Raw genomic sequence first — 24,169 nt, forward strand, 5'->3', positions numbered from 1 at the left:
AGAAGCCTCTTGGACCTAAACTTGGTGCTATGGTACCGCTTGCCATGGAGCAGCGGAAACAGTCTATGACTAGGGTGGCTGGAGTCTTTGACATATTTTTTGGGCCTTCCTCTGACACCACCTGGTATAGAGGTCCTGGATGGCAGGAAGCTTTGCCCCAGTGATGTACTGGGCCGTCCGCACTACCCTCTGTAGTGCCTTGCGGTCGAAGGCCGAGCAGTTGCCGTACCAGGCAGTGATGCAGCCAGTTAGGATGCTCTCAATGGTGCAGCTGTAGAACCTTTTGAGGATCTGAAGACCTGTTGGTTCCATTTTTCTGGGCTCTGTTGTTTACTTAACAAATAAGGAACACTCAAAATGTCTCCTATGTCAAAACCTGCATGTGCAGCTAAAAGAACAAGTTATTCTTAACACAAGGTTTCTGAGAACCTGTCTCAGCAGTTTGCAAATCTGCCCTTGTTACAGAGAAAAACAGACGCTGTCTCTCTCTGTCTCGCTATCACCCTCCGTCCCTTTTCTCACCTTTTCTCACAGATGCGGGGCTACGGGTTTTGGCAGAGAGCTAAACATAGACAGAGGCCTCAATATTCAGCTATACAGTGAGCATAAGTACAATGGCACGTAAGCAAATTAATAACAACATAATAAATTGTGGGGGTCTTTAGAAGACTTTAACCCTTCAGACCCATGCCAAATATTTTCAGTATCCTGAGGGGGAATAGGTTTGTCGTGCCCTCTTCACGACTGTCTTGGTGTGTTTGGACCATGTTAGTTTGTTGGTGATATGGACGCCAAGGAACTTGAAGCTCTCAATCTGCTCCACTGCAGCCCCGTCGATGAGAATGGGGGCGTGCTCGGTCCTCTTTTTCCTGTAGTCCACAATCATCTCCTTTGTCTTGATCACGTTGAGGGAAAGGTTGTTGTCCTGGCACCACACGGCCAGGTCTCTGACCTCCTCCCTATAGGCTGTCTCGTCGTTGTCGGTGATCAGGCCTACCACTGTTGTGTCATCGGCAAGTTTAATGATGGTGTTGGAGTCGTGCCTGGCCGTGCCGTCATGAGTGAACAGGGAGTACAAGAGGGGACAGAGCACGCATCCCTGAGGGGCCCCTGTGATTTGAGGATCAGCGTGGCGGATGTGTTGTTACCTACTTGTACCACCAAGAGGCTCAACATCAGACCTGGGTTTAAATACTATTTTAAATCTTTCAAAATACTTAGTATTTGCTTTAGCCTGCCTGGAATGCCATGTAGGTGGGTTTTGCACTTCTGGGGATTTCTATTGGTTCAAATTGCAATGGGTAAGCTTAATCAAGCGAATTATTTCAGATCGTTTTTTAACGCAGGTCTGCTAAATATGGCAGAATAGAATTTACAGGATTTCAGCAGGTTTTGGGTGGTGTTGGGTGGAGGTTTAATAATCGGCTTGGGGAGGCTTTATCCCTGTCAGAAAGAGAAAAAATCTGTAAATAGCATGGCTGGAGTGGAGACAGCAAGGGGTCTAACCTTACCGAAAACCAGACCCCGAAGAGGGGATTGTAATGCAGTCAGCTGCATGTGTCTGTGAGTTACGTAAAGCTCGAGGCAGACTGCTGGACCTGCTGGTAAAGTGAACTTGCATCGCCATTGGTAGCCGTTTGTGTTCATCTCATGCACTGAAGCTCGAAGGTCTTCAGTTTGAACTCTCCAAAGTCAGATTTTTTTTTCCTGTGTCCTGCTCATCACACAGACACGAATGTCCTAGATACCAGGGACATTCACCGTATGCTGTGTCTAGTCTAAAGAACTAGAATGACGTGATAGAAATCATTCTACATTTCTATCTATCATATTTCTATGGTCTAGTGACTAGACCTTCATTGGTTGGAGTGGTGATGATTGGTGTCAGAAGTGGGCAGGGTTGGGGAGTAACAGATTACAAAAAAAACGGTAACTGTAGTCCGTTACATTACCATCAAAAATATTGTAATCCAATTAAAGATACTTTTGAAAAACGAGATGAAAAAATATTTGACGCTTCTGTTTTCTCAATGACATTCAAATCAGCATTGAAAAAAGGCGCAAATTGAAATTTGTTCCACCTGAGCGAGTCTGACCACAAGTCAGAGACCACTATGATGACACACCAAATGTGTTTGATGGATCGCGGGAAAATAGCAGGAATAGGCTTTTGTAGGCTACAGTCCAAGCTATGTCTTCCAATGGTGCGACTGCTGTCGGCATCCAAAGATTATACAACTTGAATAAACACTTGGAGGTAAGGATGACAGCAGTGGTGTAGTCTACGGCGATATGGATATCACTTATTATTGACATCTACATAACGCATTGATGTGAGTCACACGGATTGTGGTTGTTGTGGATGGCTGTTCACAAATCTAAATGTGTATTTGAACCCAATAATGGTTGAATTCAAGGAGTTTAAACTGCCTATCAATCATCATTTTTTTATCCAGTGGACAGCCAGTGACATGCGCTCATGCAACAGCTGCATAGTGCGGATCCCAGCCTATGGAATAAAAGTTTATTGCTCGACAAATTCACGCTGATCATTTTTTTTTTTTTATACATAGGCCTAATGGACACATGCTCAAACTCGCACACTTTAGATAGACTTAAATGGGCAATCTGTAGTTGCTACATCCATTTTTGGATTTATAAATTATATATCCTTTGATTCTTGAAGAATATAACCTATAAATGCCTCATGAGCTTAGTTCAACTGTCACACTCCGTGAGAACCCAAAATATAAACTTGTTTTACTCCAATGTTTGGAAACATTGTAAATGTAAACAAACACTGTATAGCCTCATAACATGGTTAAAACAGTCCTTGCATCCATAGCTCTGTCTATTAATCTGAGAGTGGTTACATTTCTCCAGGCCCATCCCTCAGCTTTTTACCAAATCAGAGGCGGGGCGTCCGTTTTGTTATGGTTTCCTCTGTGAATTTGCCCTTTAAACAGCTGCATATTATCAAGATATTATAGTGTCACCAACAAAAAGGTAAACAATAGGCCTATAGCAAATGCAAATAGCACTTTTCAGTAGTGCTCAAAGCATGCCATTCCAGGTAGCATTTATTTTTTTAAGCCCAATCAGTCCTCCATGACAACAAAATCATAATCAACAGAGTAGGGCTGGCTAATAAGTCCTTAAACTCAGGTAAAACTATTTGGCTAATCTATACTTCCATATTTCCAAATCCTATTCTTGAAGATCAAGGGGTATAACATTTATTGGAATGACTGGAATTCTGATAGACTTTGTTTTTTAATGTAAAGATATCATTTAATTGTATTATTATATGTAGTAGAAAGCGATGGGTTAGAAGAAGCCTACATAACCAACCCATAAAGTAAAATTGAATATCCATATATGGCCAGCTATGTAAACTTTAACATTGAACAACATATATTGCAGGATAAATCAATCTGTAACATACATTTTTGTCTTCTAATGCCTCTTAAGGGGAAAGTAATCTAAAAGTAACTGAATGTAATCAGATTACATTGCTGATTACAATTGGACAGGTAACTGTACTGAATTATGTTTAGAAAGTAATGTACCAAACCTATGAGTGAATATGACCTATCAATGCTCACAATGATTTCCTGAGTGACTTCTAACACAAATGCACAGTGTACTCCTGTCCCAAGCTAGTTCATTGATCCAATTAGTTAGTGTCCTACTCCTTCTCTCAACATATCCTCAAGGGGTTATTTATCTTTGTTTTATTGTCCTTTTTCTTCTCCTACCCAATTATGTGATGGGTTTTTACCTAAATGTTGCCTAATGGGTCTCGCCTCCTCTGTCATTTTGAAATGTGCATTATTTAGCATCTCATGTAAAGTACTTGGGGAATCACTGAGTGTCTGTCTGTCTGGGTGGTTTCAGTGTGAAGTCTGTCCAGCAGCAGGATGCAGGGAAGTACTGGTGTGAGGTAGAGTTCCATGGCTTGACCATCTCCTCTGAGCCCGCCTGGATAACAGTTGAGGGTAAATCAATCAATACAGTTAGCCCTATGCCTGTGTCTTGGTAAATCCACTTGAATTCACTCAATTTTTGACAACATCCCTTTTTATTAAAACAAAACTTTCCGTACATGTTTGCCTATGGAAGAAGTGGTCAGAAAGTGACTTTTATTTTTCTTCATATTTGCATATGTTGTAGCTTGGACTAGAGGTCGACCGATTAATCGGAATGGACGATTTAATTAGGGCCGATTTCAAGTTTTCATAACAATCGGAAATCGGTAATTTTGGACGCCGATTTTGACGGATTAAAAATATATATATATGTTACACCTTTATTTAACTAGGCAAGTCAGTTAAGAACACATTCTTATTTTCAATGACGGCCTAGGAACGGTGGGTTAACTGCCTTGTTCAGGGGCAGAATGACAGATTTTTACCTTGACAGCTCAGGGATTCAATCTTGCAACCTTACGGTTAACTAGTCCAACGCTCTAACCACTTGCCTCACGAGGAGCCCGCCTGTTACGCGAATGCAGTAAGAAGCCAAGGTAAGTTGCTAGCTAGCATTAAACTTATCTTATAAAAATCAATCAATCGATCATAATCACTAGTTATAACTACACATGGTTGATGATATTACTAGTTTATCTAGCGTGTCCTGCATTGCATATAATCGATGCAGTGCGCATTCGCGAAAAAGGGCTTTCGTTGCTCCAACGTGTACCTAACCATAAACAGCAATGCCTTTCTTAAAATCAATACACAGAAGTATATAATTTTTAAACCTGCATATTTAGCTAAAAGAAATCCAGGTTAGCAGGCAATATTAACCAGGTGAAATTACCAGATATTTAAGTAATTATTACATAACATTGAAGGTTGTGCAATGTAACAGGAATATTTAGACTGATGGATGCCACCCGTTAGATAAAATACGGTTCCGTATTTCACTGAAAGAATAAATGTTTTGTTTTCGAGATGATAGTTTCCGGATTCGACCATATTAATGACCTAAGGCTCGTATTTCTGTGTGTTATTATGTTATAATTAAGTCTATGATTTGATAGAGCAGTCTGACTGAGCGATGGTGGGCACCAGCAGGCTCGTAAGCATTCATTCAAACAGCACTTTTGTGTGTTTTGCCAGCAGCTCTGCTGTTTATGAATTCAAGCCTATCAACTCCCGAGATTAGGCTGGTGTAACCGATGTGAAATGGCTAGCTAGTTAGCGGGGTGCGCACTAATAGCGTTTCAAACGTCACTCGCTCTGAGACTTGGAGTAGTTGTTCCCCTTGCTCTGCATGGGTAACGCTGCTTCGAGGGTGGCTGTTGTCGATGTGTTGCTGGTTCGAGGCCAGGGAGGAGCGAGGAGAGGGACGGAAGCTATACTGATACACTGGCAATACTAAATTAAGAACATCCAATAGTCAAAGGTATATGAAATACAAATCGTATAGAGAGATAGTCCTATAATTCCTATAATAACTACAACCTAAAACTTCTTACCTGGGAATATTGAAGACTCATGTTAAAAGGAACCACCAGCTTACATATGTTTTCATGTTCTGAGCAAGGAACTTAAACGTTAGCTTTYTTACATGGCACATATTGCACTTTTACTTTCTTCTCCAACACTTTGTTTTTGCATTATTTAAACCAAATTATACATGTTTCATTATTTATTTGAGGCCAAATTGATTTTATTGATGTATTATATTAAGTTAAAATAAGTGTTCATTCAGTATTGTTGTAATTGTCATTATTACAAAAAACAAAACAAAAAATCGTCCGATTAATTGGTATCGGCTTTTTTTGGGTCCTCCAATAATCGGTATCGGCGTTGAAAAATCATAATCGGTCGACCTCTAGCTTGGACCGTACTTTACATCTGAGGTTTTTGTGTTGTGCCCACCATCGGTTGAGACACAACAAGTTCTTGAATACAGGGTGGGTGACATTTTAATCTTAGAAATAGGTCCATTCTACGAATTCTATCCCTGCAATTTATCTGGTACACCATTGAAATTGTAACTTTTTAAATTACTACCTCAAAGTTGACCATCTGTCAACTTAAATAGTCATGTATTTGATCTATATTTCTATGATTTCAATGGGTTTCCTATGGAGGGTTGACAGTATAATTTAAAACAACAGATATTCCCATTCAAGTCAATATTCTCTGATGTGCGGACCTCCAACTGTCTTTGTGGTACCATTTTGAAAGTTGACATTTAAATGTACTAAAACGGGAATAGAATGTATCAGCCAAAACGTGACAACAACCCTGTATTCGACCGATGGCGGGCACAACACAAAAACCTCAGATTATGTCAATTAGGGTCGGTCTAATCTACAACATATGCAAATGCACGTTGTTGTTTTTTTTGTTGATAATTGACTATCTCTTGAATGTTTTGGCATTCCGGTCCAGAAAGTCACTTTCGGAGCACTTCTACAATGGGCAAATATGTATGGAAGGTTTCGCTCAAATCAAAAGGGGTGCTGTCAAAAAGTAATTGAATTCAAATGGATTTACCCCTCTCTCTCTGTTCCCATCCATCTCCAGGTGTCCCCAACTTTATACTTGAGCCCCAAGATGTAGCCACATTCCCTGGGGTGCCCTTTAACCTGACGTGTGCTGCTGTGGGCCCCCCGGACCCTGTGGAGGTGCTCTGGTGGCTGGGGGGAGTACAGAAGGGTGATGCCACCTCCTCGCCATCTGTACTCCATGTTAACGGTAACTCTCTACCGGGCTGTTTCTCATTAGTCTTTACTCAGTCTCTTTCCTCAAATCCGTGCACCCTGTCTCCTCGCCTTCTTCTCAAAACACATTGGAGGAGAAGATCTGAGATGCCTCCCCTCAGACACTCAAATCAAATTTTATCGGTCACATACACATGGTTAGCAGATGTTATTGCGAGTGTAGTGAAATGCTTATGCCTCTAGATCCGACAGTGCAGCAGTATCTAACAGGTAATATCTAACAATTCCACTACAAAATCTAATGCACACAATCTAGTAAAGGAATGGGATGGGAATGTATAAAATATATGGATGAGCAGTGTCAGAGCGGCTAAGATGCAATAGATAGTAAAGAATAGATAGTGAAGGATACAGTGCATATACAGTTGAAGTCGGAAGTTTACATACACCTTTTCACAATTCCTGACATTTAATCCAAGTAAAAATTCCCTGTTTTAGGTCAGTTAGGATCACCATTTTATTTTAATGTCAGAATAATAGAGAGAATTATTTCAGCTTTTATTTCTTTCATCACATTCCCAGTGGGTCAGAAGTGTACATGCACTCAATTAGTATTTGGTAGCATTGCCTTTATATTGTTTAACTTGGGTCAAACGTTTCGGGTAGCCTTCCACAAGCTTCCCACAATAAGTTGGGAATTTTGGCCTATTCCTCCTGACAGAGCTGGTGTAACTGAGTCAGGTTTGTAGGCCTCCTTGCTCGCACATGCTTTTTCAGTTCTGCCCACAAATCTTCTATTGGATTGAGGTCAGGGCTTTGTGATGGCCACTCCAATACCTTGACTTTGTTGTCCTTAAGCCATTTTGCCACAACGTTGGAAGTATGCTTGGGGTCATTGTCCATTTGGAAGACCCATTTGCAACTAAGCTTTAACTTCCTGACTGATGTCTTGAGATGCTGCTTCAATATATCCACATCATTTTCCCTTCCTCATGATGCCATCTATTTTGTGAAGTGCACCAGTCCCTCCTGCAGCAAAGAACCCCCACAACATGATGCTGCCACCCCCATGCTTCACGGTTGGGATGGTGTTCTTCGGCTTGCAAGCCTCCCCCTTTTTCCTCCAAACATAACGATGGTCATTATGGCCAAACAGTTCTATTTTTGTTTCATTAGGCCCGAGGACATTTCTCCAAAAAGTACGATCTTTGTCCCCATGTGCAGTTCTAAACCGTAAACTGGCTTTTTTATGGCGGTTTTGGAGCAGTGGCTTCTTCCTTGCTGAGTGGCCTTTCAGGTTATGTCGATATAGGACTCGTTTTACTGTGGATATAGATACTTTTGTACCTGTTTCCTCCAGCATCTTCACAAGGTCCTTTGCTGTTGTTCTGGGATTGATTTGTACTTTTTGCACCAAAGTCTGTTCATCTCTAGGAGACAGAACGCATCTCCTTCCTGAGCTGTATGACGGCTGCGTGGTCCCATGGTGTTTATACTTGCGTACTATTGTTTGTACAGATGAACTTGGTACCTTCAGGCATTTGGAAATTGCTCCCAAGGATGAACCAGACTTGTGGAGGTCTACAATTTATTTTCTGAGGTCTTGGCTGATTTCTTTAGATTTTCCCATGATGTCAAGCAAAGAGTCACTGAGTTTGAAGGTAGGCCATTGAAATACATCCACAGGTACACCTCCAATTGACTCAAATGATGTCAATAAGCCTATCATACGCTTCTAAAGCCATGACATCATTTTCTGGAATTTTCCAAGCTGTTTAAAGGCACTGTCAACTTAGTGTATGTAAACATCTGACCCACTGGAATTGTGATACAGTGAAATAATCTGTAAACAATTGTTGGAATTACTTGTGTCATGTACAAAGTAGATGTCCTAACTGACTTGCCAAAACTATAGTTTGTTAACAAGAAATTTGTGGAGTGGCTGAAAAACGAGTTTTAATGACTCCAACCTAAGTGTATGTAAACTTCTGATTTCAACTGTACATATGAGATGAGTAATGCAAGATATGTAAACATTCTTAAAGTGGAATTATTAAAGTGACTAGTGTTCCATTTATTAAAGTGGCCAATGATATCAAGTCTATAGGTAGGCAGCCACCTCTCTGTGCACGTGATGGCTGTGTGTACCTGTAGAAGTTAGTGAGTGTTTTTGGTGACAACCACCTTTTTTCAGCCTCCTGAGGTTCAAGAGGTGCTGTTGCGCCTTCACCATACTGTCTGTGTGCGTGGACCATTTCAGTTTGTCGGTGAGATGTACAACGAGGAACTTCAAACTTTCTACCTTCTCCACTGCTGTCCCGTCTCTGTGGATAGGGGGGGTGCTCCCTATGCTGTTTCCTGAAGTCCACGATCATCTCTTTTGTTTTGCTGACATTGAGTGAGAGGCTATTTTCTTGACACCACACTCCGAGGACCCAAGGGTCTCGTCGTTGTTGGTAATCAAGCCTACCACTGTCGTCTGCAAACTTGATGATTGAGTTGGAGGCGTGCATGGGCACGTAGTCGTGGGTGAACAGGGAGTACAGGAGAGGGCCGGGAACACACCCTTGTGGGGCCCCAGTGTTGAGGATTAGCAGAGTGGAGATGTTGTTTCCTACTATCACCACCTGGGGGCGGACCGTCAGGAACTCCAGTGCATTTTGTGACAATGACAGATGATTTCAGGAACTGATGAAAGACGATTGAGGAATATCCTCTATTGATTTAACAAGCCAGAAAATGACATATGAATCATAAGAATGTCAGATCAGACTGTTAGTGCTGTTAGTTCAATAAGGTGGCCTGCCATCCGTCTGTTGTAAAAGCAACTCAGACATTAGTCATACATTGCAAGGAAGGGATCATGGTTTTATGGCTTTCAAGCTGCTCTTAGAGATTTGTGCGTGAGTTGGAAATAGAACCGTTTTAATGGTAGAACGAAGCCAAAGGTTATTCTCAGTGGGTGGAACGCTACTGAAGGGCTTTCTTGCTCTTTCCTCTGAGGGTTTACACTCCGATGTTATGTCTGTGCTATGCTGATGTCTACCAGTAAATACACAGTGCTTTTTTTCTATGGGCACAGCACTGTATGACGTGTGTTCTTGTTGGCTATAGATAAGGAAACCTGTAATGATTCCCCTTATCAGAAAGAACAAATGTTATGACTTGAGAGTGGAAATGCGCTGTAATTGTTTGGGAACGCGTACACGTGTAAATGTTTGATACGTGTAGACGCCAGCCAGTCAACAAGAGTGGATTGACTGGATTGTTCATTAGAAGTCTGATTCATTCCCTTCTCGTGACATGTAAGCCTTTCGCCTTAGTGGCTCTCCTCCTTCATTTCCTGCTTATGTTTAGCTGGTTTAGTTAAATAGGACAGAGGAACTGGCCCATAGGGCTCTGGTCAAAAGTAGTGCACTAAATCGGGAAGAGGGTGCCATTTGGGATGGATACAAAGACTTTGCTGCTGAGTTATAACTCTGAGTCAGGAATGAAGTAGCCAGATACTCCACTTAACAGGTGCTGATGTTTTCCAGTCTGGCGACCAGAGACTGATATTTTCCAGTCTGGCGACCAGAGACTGATGTTTCCTTGGAATGTGAGAGTAACCAGATTTGTTTCAGTCCAGCTGATGGTTCCCTGTTATGACCCTGGCATGTTTTTCTGTGGATGACTAACCAGGTAGTGGCCCTTAATGCCTGGTATTGTTCAGTGTACTGTACAGTAACTAACCTTAACCCGAATTGTAACCCTAAACCTAACCCCTAAGCCTAAAATAGCATTTTCCTTGTGGGGACCGGTGAAATGTCCCCACTTATCCACATTTTCCTTGTTTTACTGTCCTTGTGAGGACTTCTGGTCCCCGCAGTAAAACGCGCACACACACACACACACACACAACACATGCCTTCCTGTAACTGTATTTGTCATGAAGGATTAGCTCAAGGAAAGTGATTTCATGGACTAATACAAGGCTTAACAAGTCAGTCTAGGTTAGGAGTTAGTCCTTGTGTTTCTGTGCTGTAGTTTCAGTAGCTGGTTTGTGCAAATTGGTGGTTTCGAAAACCCTTAGATCCTTATCCAAGTTAGGCATGAATAAAATACAGGTTTTTCAGTGCAAAAGATGTGGCAATTTCACCATCTGTTGCCACTGAGGTTGGGGAAATACAGATGATGCATTCATTCCAGTGTTTACTTTATGGTCTGCAACAGCACCAGCAGGAAGGTACAAACGCTCACAGGACTTCATATATATATTAGTACTCCACTGTGGTATGCATTTCATACTGTTCCCAGTGTGAGAATTACTCATTTACATGGGAGGAACAAACTGTTGGTCAGGCATAGTAGCAGGGGACTGGGGACCTTTTTAAAGGGCTCTGGTTTGCGTACCTCACTTAACATGTCTCCCACCTCTGTTCCCTTTCCCTGTAGGTGTGAACAACAGCATCAAGTTCTACTGCGAAGCCAAGAATGCCAGAGGTATCTCAGTATCGCGAACAGGCACTGTGCACATTAAAGGTGACTAATTCATGAATAATCAGTGCTGTCATGAGTGTGACTAAGGCGTTTGTTTTTCAAATTGAATATGCTGCCTGATGAAGACCGGTTAGTCAATGCACATTGCAGTACGCTGCTGTTACTTAGCTATTCTTGTCTGCCCCTCGTCCAGCTCCTGTGCAGAGTTGGATGTTAGTAAATCTAAAACCCCGTCTTTTACTTTGACTGCAGTCCTCCCAGCAGCTCCTAAAGGTGTGCAGGTGGTCCACATGGTGGAGAACAATGTCACGCTGGCCTGGAGCCCTGGCTTCACGGGACACTCTGACCTGTCGGCCTGCACCATCCAGGTAAAGATATGTATTATATTCTATTCTAATACTCCAGTCCCACAGATAAAAATTAACCAAACCGGCACAACTGAGATGGCTGGCCAGCGCTGTGGATTTGGCTAAATTCCTTAATCAAATAACCCTGTGACTGAATTCTTATGTGTGGATGTTTAATGAAGCAGTCATGGAATATGCAAGCAAGCTGACACGCTCAGTCAGCAGTTAAATATATGTACAGATTTTTAAGAGATGTGGTTGTTGAAAGTCGTCTGTCAGTGCAATTTAGGATGGGAGTGACAACCATCAACATTGAGATTCATGCCTTGGATCAATGCTTAGTCAAGACTGAGATAATGAAAATTTATTTTTTGGGGGGGGCAGCGCCTTGAGTATTATTATTTTTCGTTCTTTGAATGAAAGAATTTGCAGACGAAAACACGAGAATTTCACCTCAAAAGATAGATGACATATCATGCATTTTTTTTCACATGCTCTCACATTTGTCCTTGAACTTAACCCTTATGGAATGTTTTCCTTACGTCAAACCTCTTGCAGATGTCTAAGAACTCTGGGAGGAAGGTGGAACTTCTGGACCAGCGTGTGAAGGTTCCACCATTCCAACAGATCCTCAGTGGGCTGAGCTGCTACTCCAACTACAGTGTTAGAGTGTGCTGTGACAATGAGGTTGGGACCTCTCTATTCTCTGGCTGGCTGGACTTTCAGACACCAGAAGCAGGTGGGCATCCAGTCAATAGAATACATAATGACATATCAGCTCTTTTGTTCATCAACTGTTTTACGTCATTGGATGCGCCCCAAATCTCACCCTATTCCCTATGCATTGCACTATTTATGGGCCCCGGTCAAAAGTATTGCACTACATAGGGAATAGGGTGCCATTTGGTATACACACATTGTCAACCAACCACTTCACCAGCTGGACATCAAAAGCACATGATGATTCATGCAACAATATGGCGAGTGGCAACCTTATCACAATGGGAATATAACAGCCGACATTTCAAAGTTGTTACACTGTCAAAGTACTAGAACATGAACTAAATCCTTTAACTTTTATATAAGATGTAGTCTAATTTGATAGGTTTTAAATAAGGTTTGTTGTTGAGATAAGGGGTACATACATGCAGCAGAGTTTAGGATGTGGTCTTGGGAGGGAGTCTGATGAGGGGAGCAGTGCAGTTGAGGTTTCTGGGGGTGATCTTGTGTGTATACTGGCAGTGCTGGACACAGGCCAGTTGATTCCAGTACTGTTGGTACAATGAACCATTGTGCATGCCCTCAATCCAAATCAATGTGTTGCAGTGCTAAACTAAGGCCTGTTGCCTCAGTGTCCCCACACGCTGGTCAGGGATACCACTACAGGGAGACCATGGGCTCTGACTCTTAGAGATCAACCAATTTTTTGTGAGTGCTGTTAGGTCAAAGACACTGATTGATTAGTGATTTCCCTCTCCCTGCAAATCTCTCCTGAGTTTTAGAGCAGATGGTGTTTTAAATAATGAACTGCTTAATGGCAGTAGCACAAGTTTACAATGACCGCATTGACATACAGTACCAGTCAAAAGTTTGGACACCCATACTCATTCAAGGGTTTTTATTTCTTTATACTATTTTCTACATTGTAGAATAATAGTGAAGACATCAAAACTATGAAATAACACATATGGAATCATGTAGTAAACAAAAAAGTGTTAAACAAATCAAAATATTTTTTTTCTTACAAAGACACGGCAGTTGGGACCAAAAATCTCACATTTGGACTCATGAGACCAAAGGACAGATTTCCACCAGTCTATTGTCCATTGCTCGTGTTTCTTGGCCCAATAAGTCTCTTCTTCAAATTGATGTCCTTTAGTAGTGGTTTCTTTGCAGCAATTCAACCATGAAGGCCTGCTTCACGGTCTCCTCTGAACAGTTGATGTTGAGATGTGTCTGTTACATGAACTCTGAAGCATTTATTTGAGCTGCAATCTGAAGTGCAGTTAACTCTAATGAACTTATCCTCTGCAGCAGAGGTAACTCGGGGTCTTCCTTTCCTGTGGCGGTCCTCATGAGAGCCAGTTTCATTATAGCGCTTGATGGTTTTTGCGATGCACTTGAAGAAACTTTCAAAGTTCTTAATTTTACACATTGACTGACTTTCATGTCTTAAAGTAATGATGGACTGTTGTTTCTCTTTGCTTATTTGAGCTGTTCTTGCCATAATATGGCCTTGGTATTTTACCAAATAGGGCTATCTTCTGTATACCACCCCTACCTTGTCACAACACAACTGATTGGCACAAATGCATAAAGAAGGAAAGAAATTACCCAAATTAAGCACACCTGTTCATTGAAATGCATTCCAGGTGACTTCCTCGTGAAGCTGGTTGAGAGAATGCAAAGAGTGTGCAAAGCTGTCTTCAAGGCAAAGGGTGGCTACTTTGAATAATTTTTACATTTACATTTAAGTCATTTAGCAGACGCTCTTATCCAGAGCGACTTACAAAGAATCTCAAATCTAAAATATATTTTGACTTGTTTAACACTTTTTTGGTTACTACATGATTCCATATGTGTTATTTCATAGTTTTTATGTCTTCACTATTATTCTACAATGTAGAAAATAGTAAAAATAAAGAAAAACCCTTGAATGAGTAGGTGTGTCCAAACTTTTGACTGGTACTGTATATCAAAACGACCTTTTTATAATGTTCTTTATGATCAAATGTAAGGCTTTTCATTGACACTGTGTCCCTATGTGTTATTCCTCCCCAGTGCCCTCTGCTGCCCCCCGGAACCTGACATTTGACCTGACAGAGCAGCAGCTGTACATGAACTGGGCGACCTTGGAGGACGATGAGCTGCAGGGGAAACTGATGGCCTACAAAGTCCAGTGGAACCTGGGAGGAGAAGGACAGGTAGGATACAGCCTCATACAACTGTATGTACACACTGGAGAGACAGTCTCATACACCTGTACACGCTGGAGAAATCTACCACACGCCGGAGAAGGTAGCTGGTTAAACGTGGTCTGTGGTTGTGAGGCCAGTTGGACGTACTGCCAAATTCTCTAAAACGACGTTGGAGTCGACTTATGGTCGAGAAACAAACATTAAATTCTTTGGCAACAGCTCTGGTGGATATTGCTGCAGTAAGCATGCCAATTGCACGCTCCCTCAACTTGAGACATCTGTGGCATTGGGTTGTGTGACAATGCTGCACCTTTTGGAATGGTCTTTTATTGTCCCCATCACAAGGTGCACCTGTTTTAATTATCATGTTTTTTAATCAGATTCTTGATATGCCACACCTGTCAGGTGGATGGATTATCTTGGCAAAGGAAAATTGCTCACTAACAGGGATGTAACTAAATTTGAGAGAAATAAGCTTTTTGTGCATATGGAACATTTTGGGAACTTTTATTTCTGCTGCTGAAACATGGGACCAACACTTTACATATTGTGTTATATTTTCGTTCAGTATAGATAAAGAAATATATGCTACTTATCCTTTCATGTTTGCATGCTTTTCTCCTTCGAAATAAACGCTTCAAGGGGGGTGGCAGATATCAAAACGTGTAATCTTCTCTCATGTGAGTTCTTTACAAAATCTTCTTAAATCAAATAACATTTTATTGGTCACATACACATGGTTAGCAGATGTTATTGTGAGTGTAGCGAAATGCTTGTGCTTCTAGTTCAGCAATATCTAACAAGTAATATCTAACAATTCCACAACAAATACCTAATATACACAAATCTAAGTAATGGAATAAGAATATATAACTATATGGATGAGCAATGTCAGAGCGGCATAGACTAAGATACAATAGATAATATAGTATATACATATGAGATGAGTAATGCAAGATATGTTTACATAATTAAAGTGCCTAGTGTTCCATTTATTAAAGTGGCCAATGATTTGAAGTCTGTATGTTGGCAGCAGCCTTTCTGTGCTAGTTATGGCTGTTTAACAGTCTGGCCTCGAGATAGAAGCTGTTTTTCAGTCTCACGGTCCCAGCTTTGCACCTGTACTGACCTCGCCTTCTAGATGGTTGCGGGGTGAACAGGCAGTGGCTCGGGTGGTTGTTGTCCTTGATGATCTTTTTGGCCTTCCTGTGACATCGGGTGCTGTAGATGTCCTGGAGGGCAGGTAGTTTGACCCCGGTGATGCATTGTGAAGACCTCACTAACCTCTGGAGAGACCTGCGGTTGTGGTCGGTGCAGTTGCCGTACCAGGCGGTGATACAGCCCGACAGGATGCTCTCAATTGTGCATCTGTAAAAGTTTTAGGTGACAAGCCAAATTTCTTCAGCCTCCTGAGGTTGAAGAGGCGCTGTTGTGTCTTCTTCACCACACTGTCTGTGTAGGTGGACCGTTTCAGTTTGTCAGTGACATGTACGCAGAGGAACTTAAAGATGTCCACCTTCTCCAGTACTGTCCCATCGTTGTGGATAGGGGGATGCTCCTCTGCTGTTTACTGAAGTCCACGATCATCTCCTCTGTTTTGTTGTTGTTGAGTGAAGGTTATTTTCCTGACACCACTCTCCCAGGGCCCTCACCTCCTACCTGTAGGCTGTCTCGTCGTTGTTGGTAATCAAGCATACTACTGTTGTGTCGTCTGCTAACTTTATGATTGAGTTGGTGGCGTGCATGGCCACGCAGTCATGGGTGAACAGGGAGTACAGTAGAGGGCTGAGCACACACCCTTGTGGGGCCACCGTGTTAAGGATCAGCGAAGTAGACATTTTGTTTCTTACCTTCACCACCTGGGGGCGGCCTGTCAGGTGGTCCGAAACCCAATTGCACAGGGCAGGATTGAGACCCAGGGCCTCAAGCATAGAAAGGCCACATTCGTATTGTGTTCCTGTCGTGCCAAAGAAAAGTATCCAACTGATTTTTCTTTCTTTCTTTTTCTCTGTATTCAGCAGTTCCAAAGCATAATGTGTGTTGTGTAAAAAGGCCAGCACTCCCTTGCTTTTAAGTTTCTTGAACTCAAAGCATGTCTTATATAGACCATACACACTGACATACTTTGGTTGTTGTGTTCCAGGAGGCTCTGTTCTTTAAAGAGAATGTGGCCCACCTGTATGGTGGAGGTCGTTTCTTCAACGCCACCTTCCAGGTGTCAGCGTGTACAGTGGCTGGTTGTGGGCCCTGGAGCCAGCCTGTACTGGTCATGCCCGCCTCAGGTCAGTGAGCCCCTCTCACTCTCCATTATAAGCCCTGTCACTCTAGTTTTAAAACCTATGTTCCAAATTTGAAGGTGACATGGTGTTGTGCTGTATGTAAATCCAGTTTGTAATGGTGTGTGTGTGTTCCACACAGCATTGGCAGCCCAGATGCAGAGAGGCCATATGTGGGCGGGTCTTCTGTTGGGCCTGCTGGTGGCCACCATGGCCGGGCTTCTCTTGATAGTCCTAGTGCACCGCAGAGGGAAGGAGACACAGTTTGGGTATGCTACCATTGCTCTCTTACTAGACCAGGCCAAAGCCTTTCAAATAAACATTATTTTCTGTTTAAATTAATTTGCATGGGCTGAAAGCAGTATTTTAATGAATTGACTGACCTACTGTAAACAGCTGCCAGGCCCCCCCCCCCCCCCAAGTACACTGACTTTACATATAGGCCTACGGTCTACAGTATTTACCAGAATCAGAGGCATTGTTTGAATACTTTGACTGCAACCTACCTTCCTTTCATCCCTTCCTTAAAGTTATCACTGAGCTGACATGGTTGGATGAGGAAAGGAAGGTTTCCACGACATTCCGTTCACCAATGTCTTTGCCAGATCAGTAGATTACCACAAGGAAGGATGCATTTTAGAAGTATTCGAACAGGAGCGACTTTACTGCAAGGTTACTAAACCAAGGCAAAGCAGGAATAACAGTGCAGTCATAAAGTATTCAAACAAGGCCTCTGATTCTGGTAGATACTGCAGACAGTAGGCCTGCCGGCGCCCATACAGTATGTGAATGCAGGACTCTGCTTGTCATTGCAGGTCTGTCTTCAAGCCCCCAGGGAATGAGCGCTTGGTGTCCTTCACTGCAGCCAGGTCATTCAACAGGACCTGCCCCGAGCTCCCAGAATCCAGCTGTAAGTAGTCAGGCATGTTTGGCTTGCGGCCTCCACAAATAAAGGTGCCGCCCTCTGTTGACACGTACTGTAGTGCTTGTAGTCAGTGGACCTTGGTGGTGAATAATGAATTCAATCGGTCTCCCACCAGTGGACAGCTTGGGTATCAATAACGATCTAAAGGCCAAACTGCAAGACGTCCTGATCCCAGAAAGACTACTGACTCTCGGACACATGTTGGGAAAAGGTTAGTGAGGTCTTCCTTGTGTACTGTTTCTATACAAACTAGCTCACACCCTTAAAAGTGTTGACTGAAAGTAGACCTGTTGAAAAAATGTGGTAGATGCTGGCGACTGCAAAGGAAAACATTTACTAACGTCTGGCATGGCCTATAATCATGACTGTGTATTGCTAAATAACAAGGCAGACCTCATGTCTGTGTTGTGATGTTTTGGAATATGTTGAATTGTAACCAAAGTGTTTATTGTCCCAAGATTAATGTGCCAGTGATTATTATTATTATTTTTTTTTTAATTCTGTGTTTGAGTAGGTGAGTTTGGCTCAGTGCGTGAGGCCTTCCTAAAGATGGAGGACAGTACTGTACAGAAAGTTGCAGTGAAGGTGCTCAAAAGTGAGTGAGCGACTATCGACTGTACATTTGAACTGCCTTTTTTATATGAATGTGTACAGTCAGTGGATATTACATTGAAACAGTTGAAAGTAGGGGTGAAAGTAGATTTCTTCCCGTTATGGAACTTCCTTTGTGTGCACACGCTTGGGCCTAATCATAGAATTACAGAATCCCTATTCATTTCAAAGGTACGCTGTAGGTCTAATAGTAAAAATTTGTTGTTTCACTTTTAAAATGTATTATCTTTTTATAAAAAAAAAAAAGTGGCTTAAACACAACCGGTCATGATGTTTTCATCTGATTGTCAAACAATCACGTCAAACGGCTTATGCGCACGTTTGTCCACTCTAAAAATATATATATATATATTCCAGCATCCATACAGTGCACTGTGCACCTGCCATTTGATGAATGGAGAGAGACAGCTGTTACAAAACACCAAAAAGTGGAATGAATGACATTTGGCGATTTGTCAAAAAGGCGTAAACTTGTGTAACCTGAATTGATGCATCCACTGCTGTTTGCGTGCATCTCAGTCTCGGCCACTCATCTCTGCCGTGGCAAAATGTCACTATATTGTCCAACCACACCGTATTTTGGAGCATACTTCCACACGTTTTCAAGTCCAGTCTCACCTTTTTAATGACACTGACATGTGGTAGGTAGGCTGATGATAGATAATGGTGTAATAACCTACAGTTCTTCTTGGCATCTTTTTAATTATTGTGATAAACTCATGTTTTACTGGTAGGCCTACGGCGTGCCCCCACTATTTATTTTGCCAGAACTCCATACCGACTTACTTTCACCCCTGATGTGAACTAATACGTCCTTGCAAGTAGTGATAACTTTTGATGTTTTCTGTCATTTTTTTCCATCAGCGGATATCAACTCATCATGTGATATTGAACAGTGCCTGATGGAGGCTTCTCATATGAAGGACTTCGATCATCCTAATGTCATCCAGCTCATTGGTTAGTAGTGAATAAAGAAACCCATGACTTGCGCCAACTTTTATTTCAATTAAATTCATTACAACTTTATTTACGAAAGGCATTGCCAGATTACAAATAATAATATCTTCTACAAAAAAGTAGGCTACTTAGGTTCAGAGAAAGAGTTGTAACTGTGTCATTACAGCAACTCAATGCAGTGAGTTGTTGATTAAATATATTTTGGTCCTCCAGGAGTGAGTTTGCACAGTCGGCCTCAGCAACGGTTGCCCATCCCCATGGTTATCCTGCCATTCATGAAGCACGGGGACCTTCACACATTTCTGCTCTTGTCCCGCCTTGGAGACGAGCCCTTTGTGAGTGCCCCCTAAACATTTTAAACACACTTGTATGCATACTAAAATAGATACACTGAGTGCACAAAACATTAGCAACACTTTCCTAATATTGAGTTGCACCCCCTTTTGCCTTCAGAACAGCCTCAATTTGTCGGGGCATGGACTCTACAAGGTGTTGAAAGCGTTCCACAGGGATGCTGGCCCATGTTGACTCCAATGCGTCCCACAGTTGTGTCCAGTTGGCTGGATGTCCTTTGCGTGGTGGACCATTCTTGATACACACGGTAAACCGTTGAGCGTGAAAAACTCAGCAGTGTTGCAGTTCTTGTCACACTCAAACCGGTGGGCCTGACACCTACTACCATACCCCGTTCAAAGGCTCTTAAAACTTTTGTCTTGCCCATTCACCCTCTGAATGGCATACATACACAATACATGTCTTAATTGTCTCAAGGCTTAAAACTCCTTTAACTGGTCTCCTCCCCTTCATCTACACTGATTGAAGTGGATTTAACAGGTAACATCAATAAGGGATCATAGCTTTCACCTGGACAGTCTGTCATGGAAAGAGCAGTTGTTACTAATGTTTTGTACACTAACCCTATAACACCATCTATAATACATTTCTGCCCAATGTGTGTCCAGAGAACTCAAGGTCTTCTACTGTTACATTTGACAGTTTACATACAGAATGTTTTAAATGATTTCTTTATTTCCTGTTATGGACTAGAGGAAAGACCAGGTTGACCTGTGGGCCCAAATTATTATTTATTTTCATAGTAGACTTTTTGTATAGGTTCAAATCATGTTTTAACAAAATGTTGCTGTCTCTCCCTTACAGACCGTGTCACTGCAGATGCTCATACAGTTCATGTTGGACATCACTCGTGGAATGGCGTACCTGAGCAACAAAAGCATCATACACAGAGATCTGGCTGCGCGCAACTGCATGTGAGAATCTACGAGCACAGTAGACTGTGGCTTTGTACCAAATGGCACCCTATTCCCTGTAGGGCCCTGGTCAAAACTAGTGCACTAAATGGGGAATATGGCAACATTTGAGATGGCAACCCGTCACTTTACTCTTTCCTAACTAGTACTCCCTCTAATATGGTTTACACTGAATTTACTAGAGCGTTATCTTGCCTGTAGGTTAGATTGTGACCATCTCCTCTCCTTTGTTCATAGGCTTAGTGAGAACTTGACAGTCTGCGTGGCAGACTTTGGGCTGTCAAAGAAAATCTACAGTGGCGACTACTACAGACAAGGATCTGTCTCAAAGCTGCCTGTCAAGTGGATAGCACTGGAGAGCCTTGCTGACAATGTCTACACTACTCAGAGTGATGTGGTATATACAAAGATGGACGCACCCTCATAGTGGTCACAGTACACACAAACTCGGATCCCCATACTTGAAATCCTCTTTGTGAAAAGGATTACATTTGTGTTTTGTAATGCAATTCAATGCATCGTGGATAAGATGTTGATTTTGTTTCCAGACCAATCAATTTCATGTTTGAATTTTTAAACCATGTAGTGGCCACAGAAGTTCACTGACTGAGTCCCTGTTTAATAGATAATATGTTGATTTATGTTTTTGGAACTGTCAATTACTTATTTTTGCCTTTTTAGTGGCCCCAGAAGTTAATTGACTGACTCCGTTTTCCCACAGTGGGCGTTTGGAGTCACCATGTGGGAGATCATGGCACGGGGGCAGACCCCTTACCCCGGGGTGGAGAACTCTGAAATCTACGAGTACCTCATCAAGGGAGAGAGGCTCAAACAGCCACCTGACTGCCGAGACGACATGTGAGTGGTCCACTGGGTCTGATAGAAAATTCTCTGGCGTTGAAAACCAGCCTGCAAGGCCTTCATCAGAACTGATGGGATCGGTGCTATACTTTTCAAATGACTAAAACAATCTAATTATCATCATTGGTGCCAGATGAATGAAAATGATTTAATGAGTTTGTATATTTTACTGCCTATTTAACCAGGTAACTCATTGAGAACACATTACTTTACAATAACGACCTGACAGTTCAAATCGTCTTCCTCTCTTTTCCCAGTTACGAGATCATGCATAGCTGCTGGAGCCCTGTTCCCAAGTGCCGCCCCAGTTTCCTACACCTGATTGACCAGCTGGAGGGGCTGTGGGCCAGCCTATCCCCAGGGCCTAGCTGCATTAAGGAGGCCCTTCTCTACGTTAACCTGGAGAATGACAAGGGGGAGCAGGGGGCAGGGGCACTGGGCCCAAGGAAGGACCCCTTGTGGTCAGGAATGCCGTGGCAGTGTGTGGGGATGGAGGAAGATGAGAAAGACTGGCTCGTGGCGTCTTCTGAGGCAGCTCTGGCTGTCGGTGGAGACTACCGCTACATCATCGGTCCTACCTGTAATGGCACTGAAGAGGACGGTGGTAGGCAGGGGGACTCGATGGATACCTTGCAGCAAGACGTTAGGGATGAGGAATATGAAGATGCGTTCATTAATGTGTGATTTTAAATGTCAACCACCATGCTGCCTCCCCTGCCCTGTCCTCCTTAACTGACCTTGTGTACAGATTTCACAGACTGGCAAGTTGGTTGTGGAGGGTTGGTCACTCACTACTGTCCTCCATTGAAGTTTCTGAAAACGAATGGATGCTCACCAGCATGACTTAACGGAGCAGAATTGGATTGAAGTTCATATCGCTTAACTTTTCTACCCATTTTTATTTCCAGTTATTCTGTCTTTTTGTACATTAAACTATGACTTTACACCAAGACACACACAATCAGCCTTACTTTAACATTGACAAAAAGCATAGTATATTTTAGATCTTGACTGATACACAGTTCACTTTTCAAAGGAAAACTCACCGACAGAGGCATTATTTAGTCTAGATTTGTACCTTTTGATGTTTTAGGGACTGAAGTTATTAACAAATGCTGCCTACATCCTTAGTGTGCACTGTACTGTAGGTATTGAACATTGGTATTTGCTGCTTTGCAAACTTACTCCCTTTCATACCCTAAACTCAATATAATAAGCAGCTCGAGTCCAAAAGCCTCTATCACACTCATTCTTATTTAACATTATAATATTTTAATGGGACCACAACTGTTATAATCCTTTAAAGCAGTGGTCACCAATCTGAGTTGAGATCACTTTGAGTCCAAAAGCAAGATGAGATCTACCGCTCAGATTTTTTTGTTTTATGTAACCTTAGAGAACATTAACCTATTAAACAGTACTGTAGCAATGCGGTTTGTGCAGTAGGCTTTAGGCATATTATATTTGCTTCAATTGCCCTGCCAATGTTCAACAATTTTACTGAATTACAGTTCATATAAGGAAATCAGTCAATGGAAAAATGAATTATGCCCTAATCTCTGATTTCACATGACTGGGCAAGCACGCAGCCATGGATGGGCATAGGCCTGCCCACTTGGGAGCCAGGCCCACCCACTGGAGAGCCAGGCCCAGTCAATCAGAAGGGTTTTATTACAGACAGAAATACTCCTCAGTGTATCTGCTGTCCAGGTAGCTGGTCTCGGATGATCCCGCAGGTGAAGACGCTGGAAGTGGAGGTCCTGGGCTGGTGTGGTTACACGTGGTCTGCGTTTGTGAGGCCTGGCAACAGCTCTTGTGGACATTCCTGCAATCAGCATGCCAATTTCACACTACCTCAACTGTGACATTGTGTGACAACTGCAGCACAAGGTGCACTTGTGTAATGATCATGCTGTTTAATCAGCTTCTTGATATGCAACACCTGTCAGGTGGATGGATTATCTTGGCTTAAAGAGAAATGCTCAATAACAGGGATGTAAACAAATGTGTGCACAAAATTTGAGAGAAGCTTTGTGCATATGGGACATGTCTGGGATCTTTTTTTCAGCTCATGAAACATGGGACCAACACTTTACATGTGGTGTGTTTATTTTTGTTCAGTGTATATTTCAAAATGTGAGGTAGGCTACATGATCACACCAGCAATAGATCAGTTGTATCACTTGTAAGGCACAGCTGAGTGAGCATATATTTTAACTAATAAAAAAAAAACTATTCTGGACTGATGGTGCCTGCATCTGAATGTCAGCGGAGGGAGAGAGCAGCAGACTGAGGGTCCGCCTCTCAACATCCCCCTTCTCTCCCTTTCTTCCACTGACACTGACCAAATAGGGACAGTCTTCCAGCTGATGGCAAAACTCGAGTCGCACCGCATAATTTCTGCCTCATGCACAAATTCATGTTGTTACTCCTATGAACTATTTTAATAGCATATAAAAAGTGATGACAGTGTTGAGTAAGAACTTAAACTCACTCAAACAGCTCTTTGATGTATTTGTTGACATTCTCTCTAGTCATGGTTTGAAATGGTTTGAAATCTCACAGTATCAACTTTGCTGTAGGTTATTTTTCAAATATATATATATTTTGTAACTTGTGCTACTTTACTGCAGACACTTATCTGAGCCATCAGATTAGCCAGCGGTAGGCCTATATAGCACTTGATTTGCTCTCCAGGCTCGCTGGGAAAGCAAAGTTAGCACCTTAAGACACATGAAATGGTTCAAAATGGGAACACTTCACCTTCCCGGCGCACAGGGCAGCTGAATCGCGTGCACCTACCGTCTCACTACTAAAATATTAAATAGGAACGCAAGGCTTTATCGC

General features: G+C 42.3%; 1 protein-coding gene across 2 annotated transcripts in view; it reads left to right on the plus strand.

The window, feature by feature from the left end:
* The window catches only part of tyro3 (TYRO3 protein tyrosine kinase), a 29,386-nt gene extending 5,822 nt beyond the window's left edge, over nucleotides 1–23,564 (plus strand). Inside the window, exons 3-19 of one of the 2 annotated variants that reach the window (XM_023994078.2) lie at nucleotides 3,898–3,998; nucleotides 6,543–6,713; nucleotides 11,114–11,200; nucleotides 11,411–11,526; nucleotides 12,064–12,244; nucleotides 14,287–14,429; nucleotides 16,567–16,705; nucleotides 16,842–16,968; nucleotides 17,515–17,609; nucleotides 17,740–17,835; nucleotides 18,139–18,219; nucleotides 19,101–19,193; nucleotides 19,407–19,528; nucleotides 20,352–20,461; nucleotides 20,699–20,858; nucleotides 21,183–21,319; nucleotides 21,580–23,564. In XM_023994078.2, coding sequence (XP_023849846.1) covers nucleotides 3,898–3,998; nucleotides 6,543–6,713; nucleotides 11,114–11,200; nucleotides 11,411–11,526; nucleotides 12,064–12,244; nucleotides 14,287–14,429; nucleotides 16,567–16,705; nucleotides 16,842–16,968; nucleotides 17,515–17,609; nucleotides 17,740–17,835; nucleotides 18,139–18,219; nucleotides 19,101–19,193; nucleotides 19,407–19,528; nucleotides 20,352–20,461; nucleotides 20,699–20,858; nucleotides 21,183–21,319; nucleotides 21,580–22,006 — 2,386 coding nt within the window. In that variant the 3' untranslated portion in view covers nucleotides 22,007–23,564. The remainder of the gene's footprint in view (nucleotides 1–3,897; nucleotides 3,999–6,542; nucleotides 6,714–11,113; nucleotides 11,201–11,410; nucleotides 11,527–12,063; nucleotides 12,245–14,286; nucleotides 14,430–16,566; nucleotides 16,706–16,841; nucleotides 16,969–17,514; nucleotides 17,610–17,739; nucleotides 17,836–18,138; nucleotides 18,220–19,100; nucleotides 19,194–19,406; nucleotides 19,529–20,351; nucleotides 20,462–20,698; nucleotides 20,859–21,182; nucleotides 21,320–21,579) is intronic. The other variant, XM_023994079.2, reaches the window with a different exon arrangement.
* Nucleotides 23,565–24,169: the final 605 nt, after the last annotated feature.

The sequence above is a fragment of the Salvelinus sp. IW2-2015 genome, linkage group LG9 (assembly GCF_002910315.2).
Source record: "Salvelinus sp. IW2-2015 linkage group LG9, ASM291031v2, whole genome shotgun sequence".
NCBI classification, from domain to species: Eukaryota; Metazoa; Chordata; class Actinopteri; order Salmoniformes; family Salmonidae; genus Salvelinus; species Salvelinus sp. IW2-2015.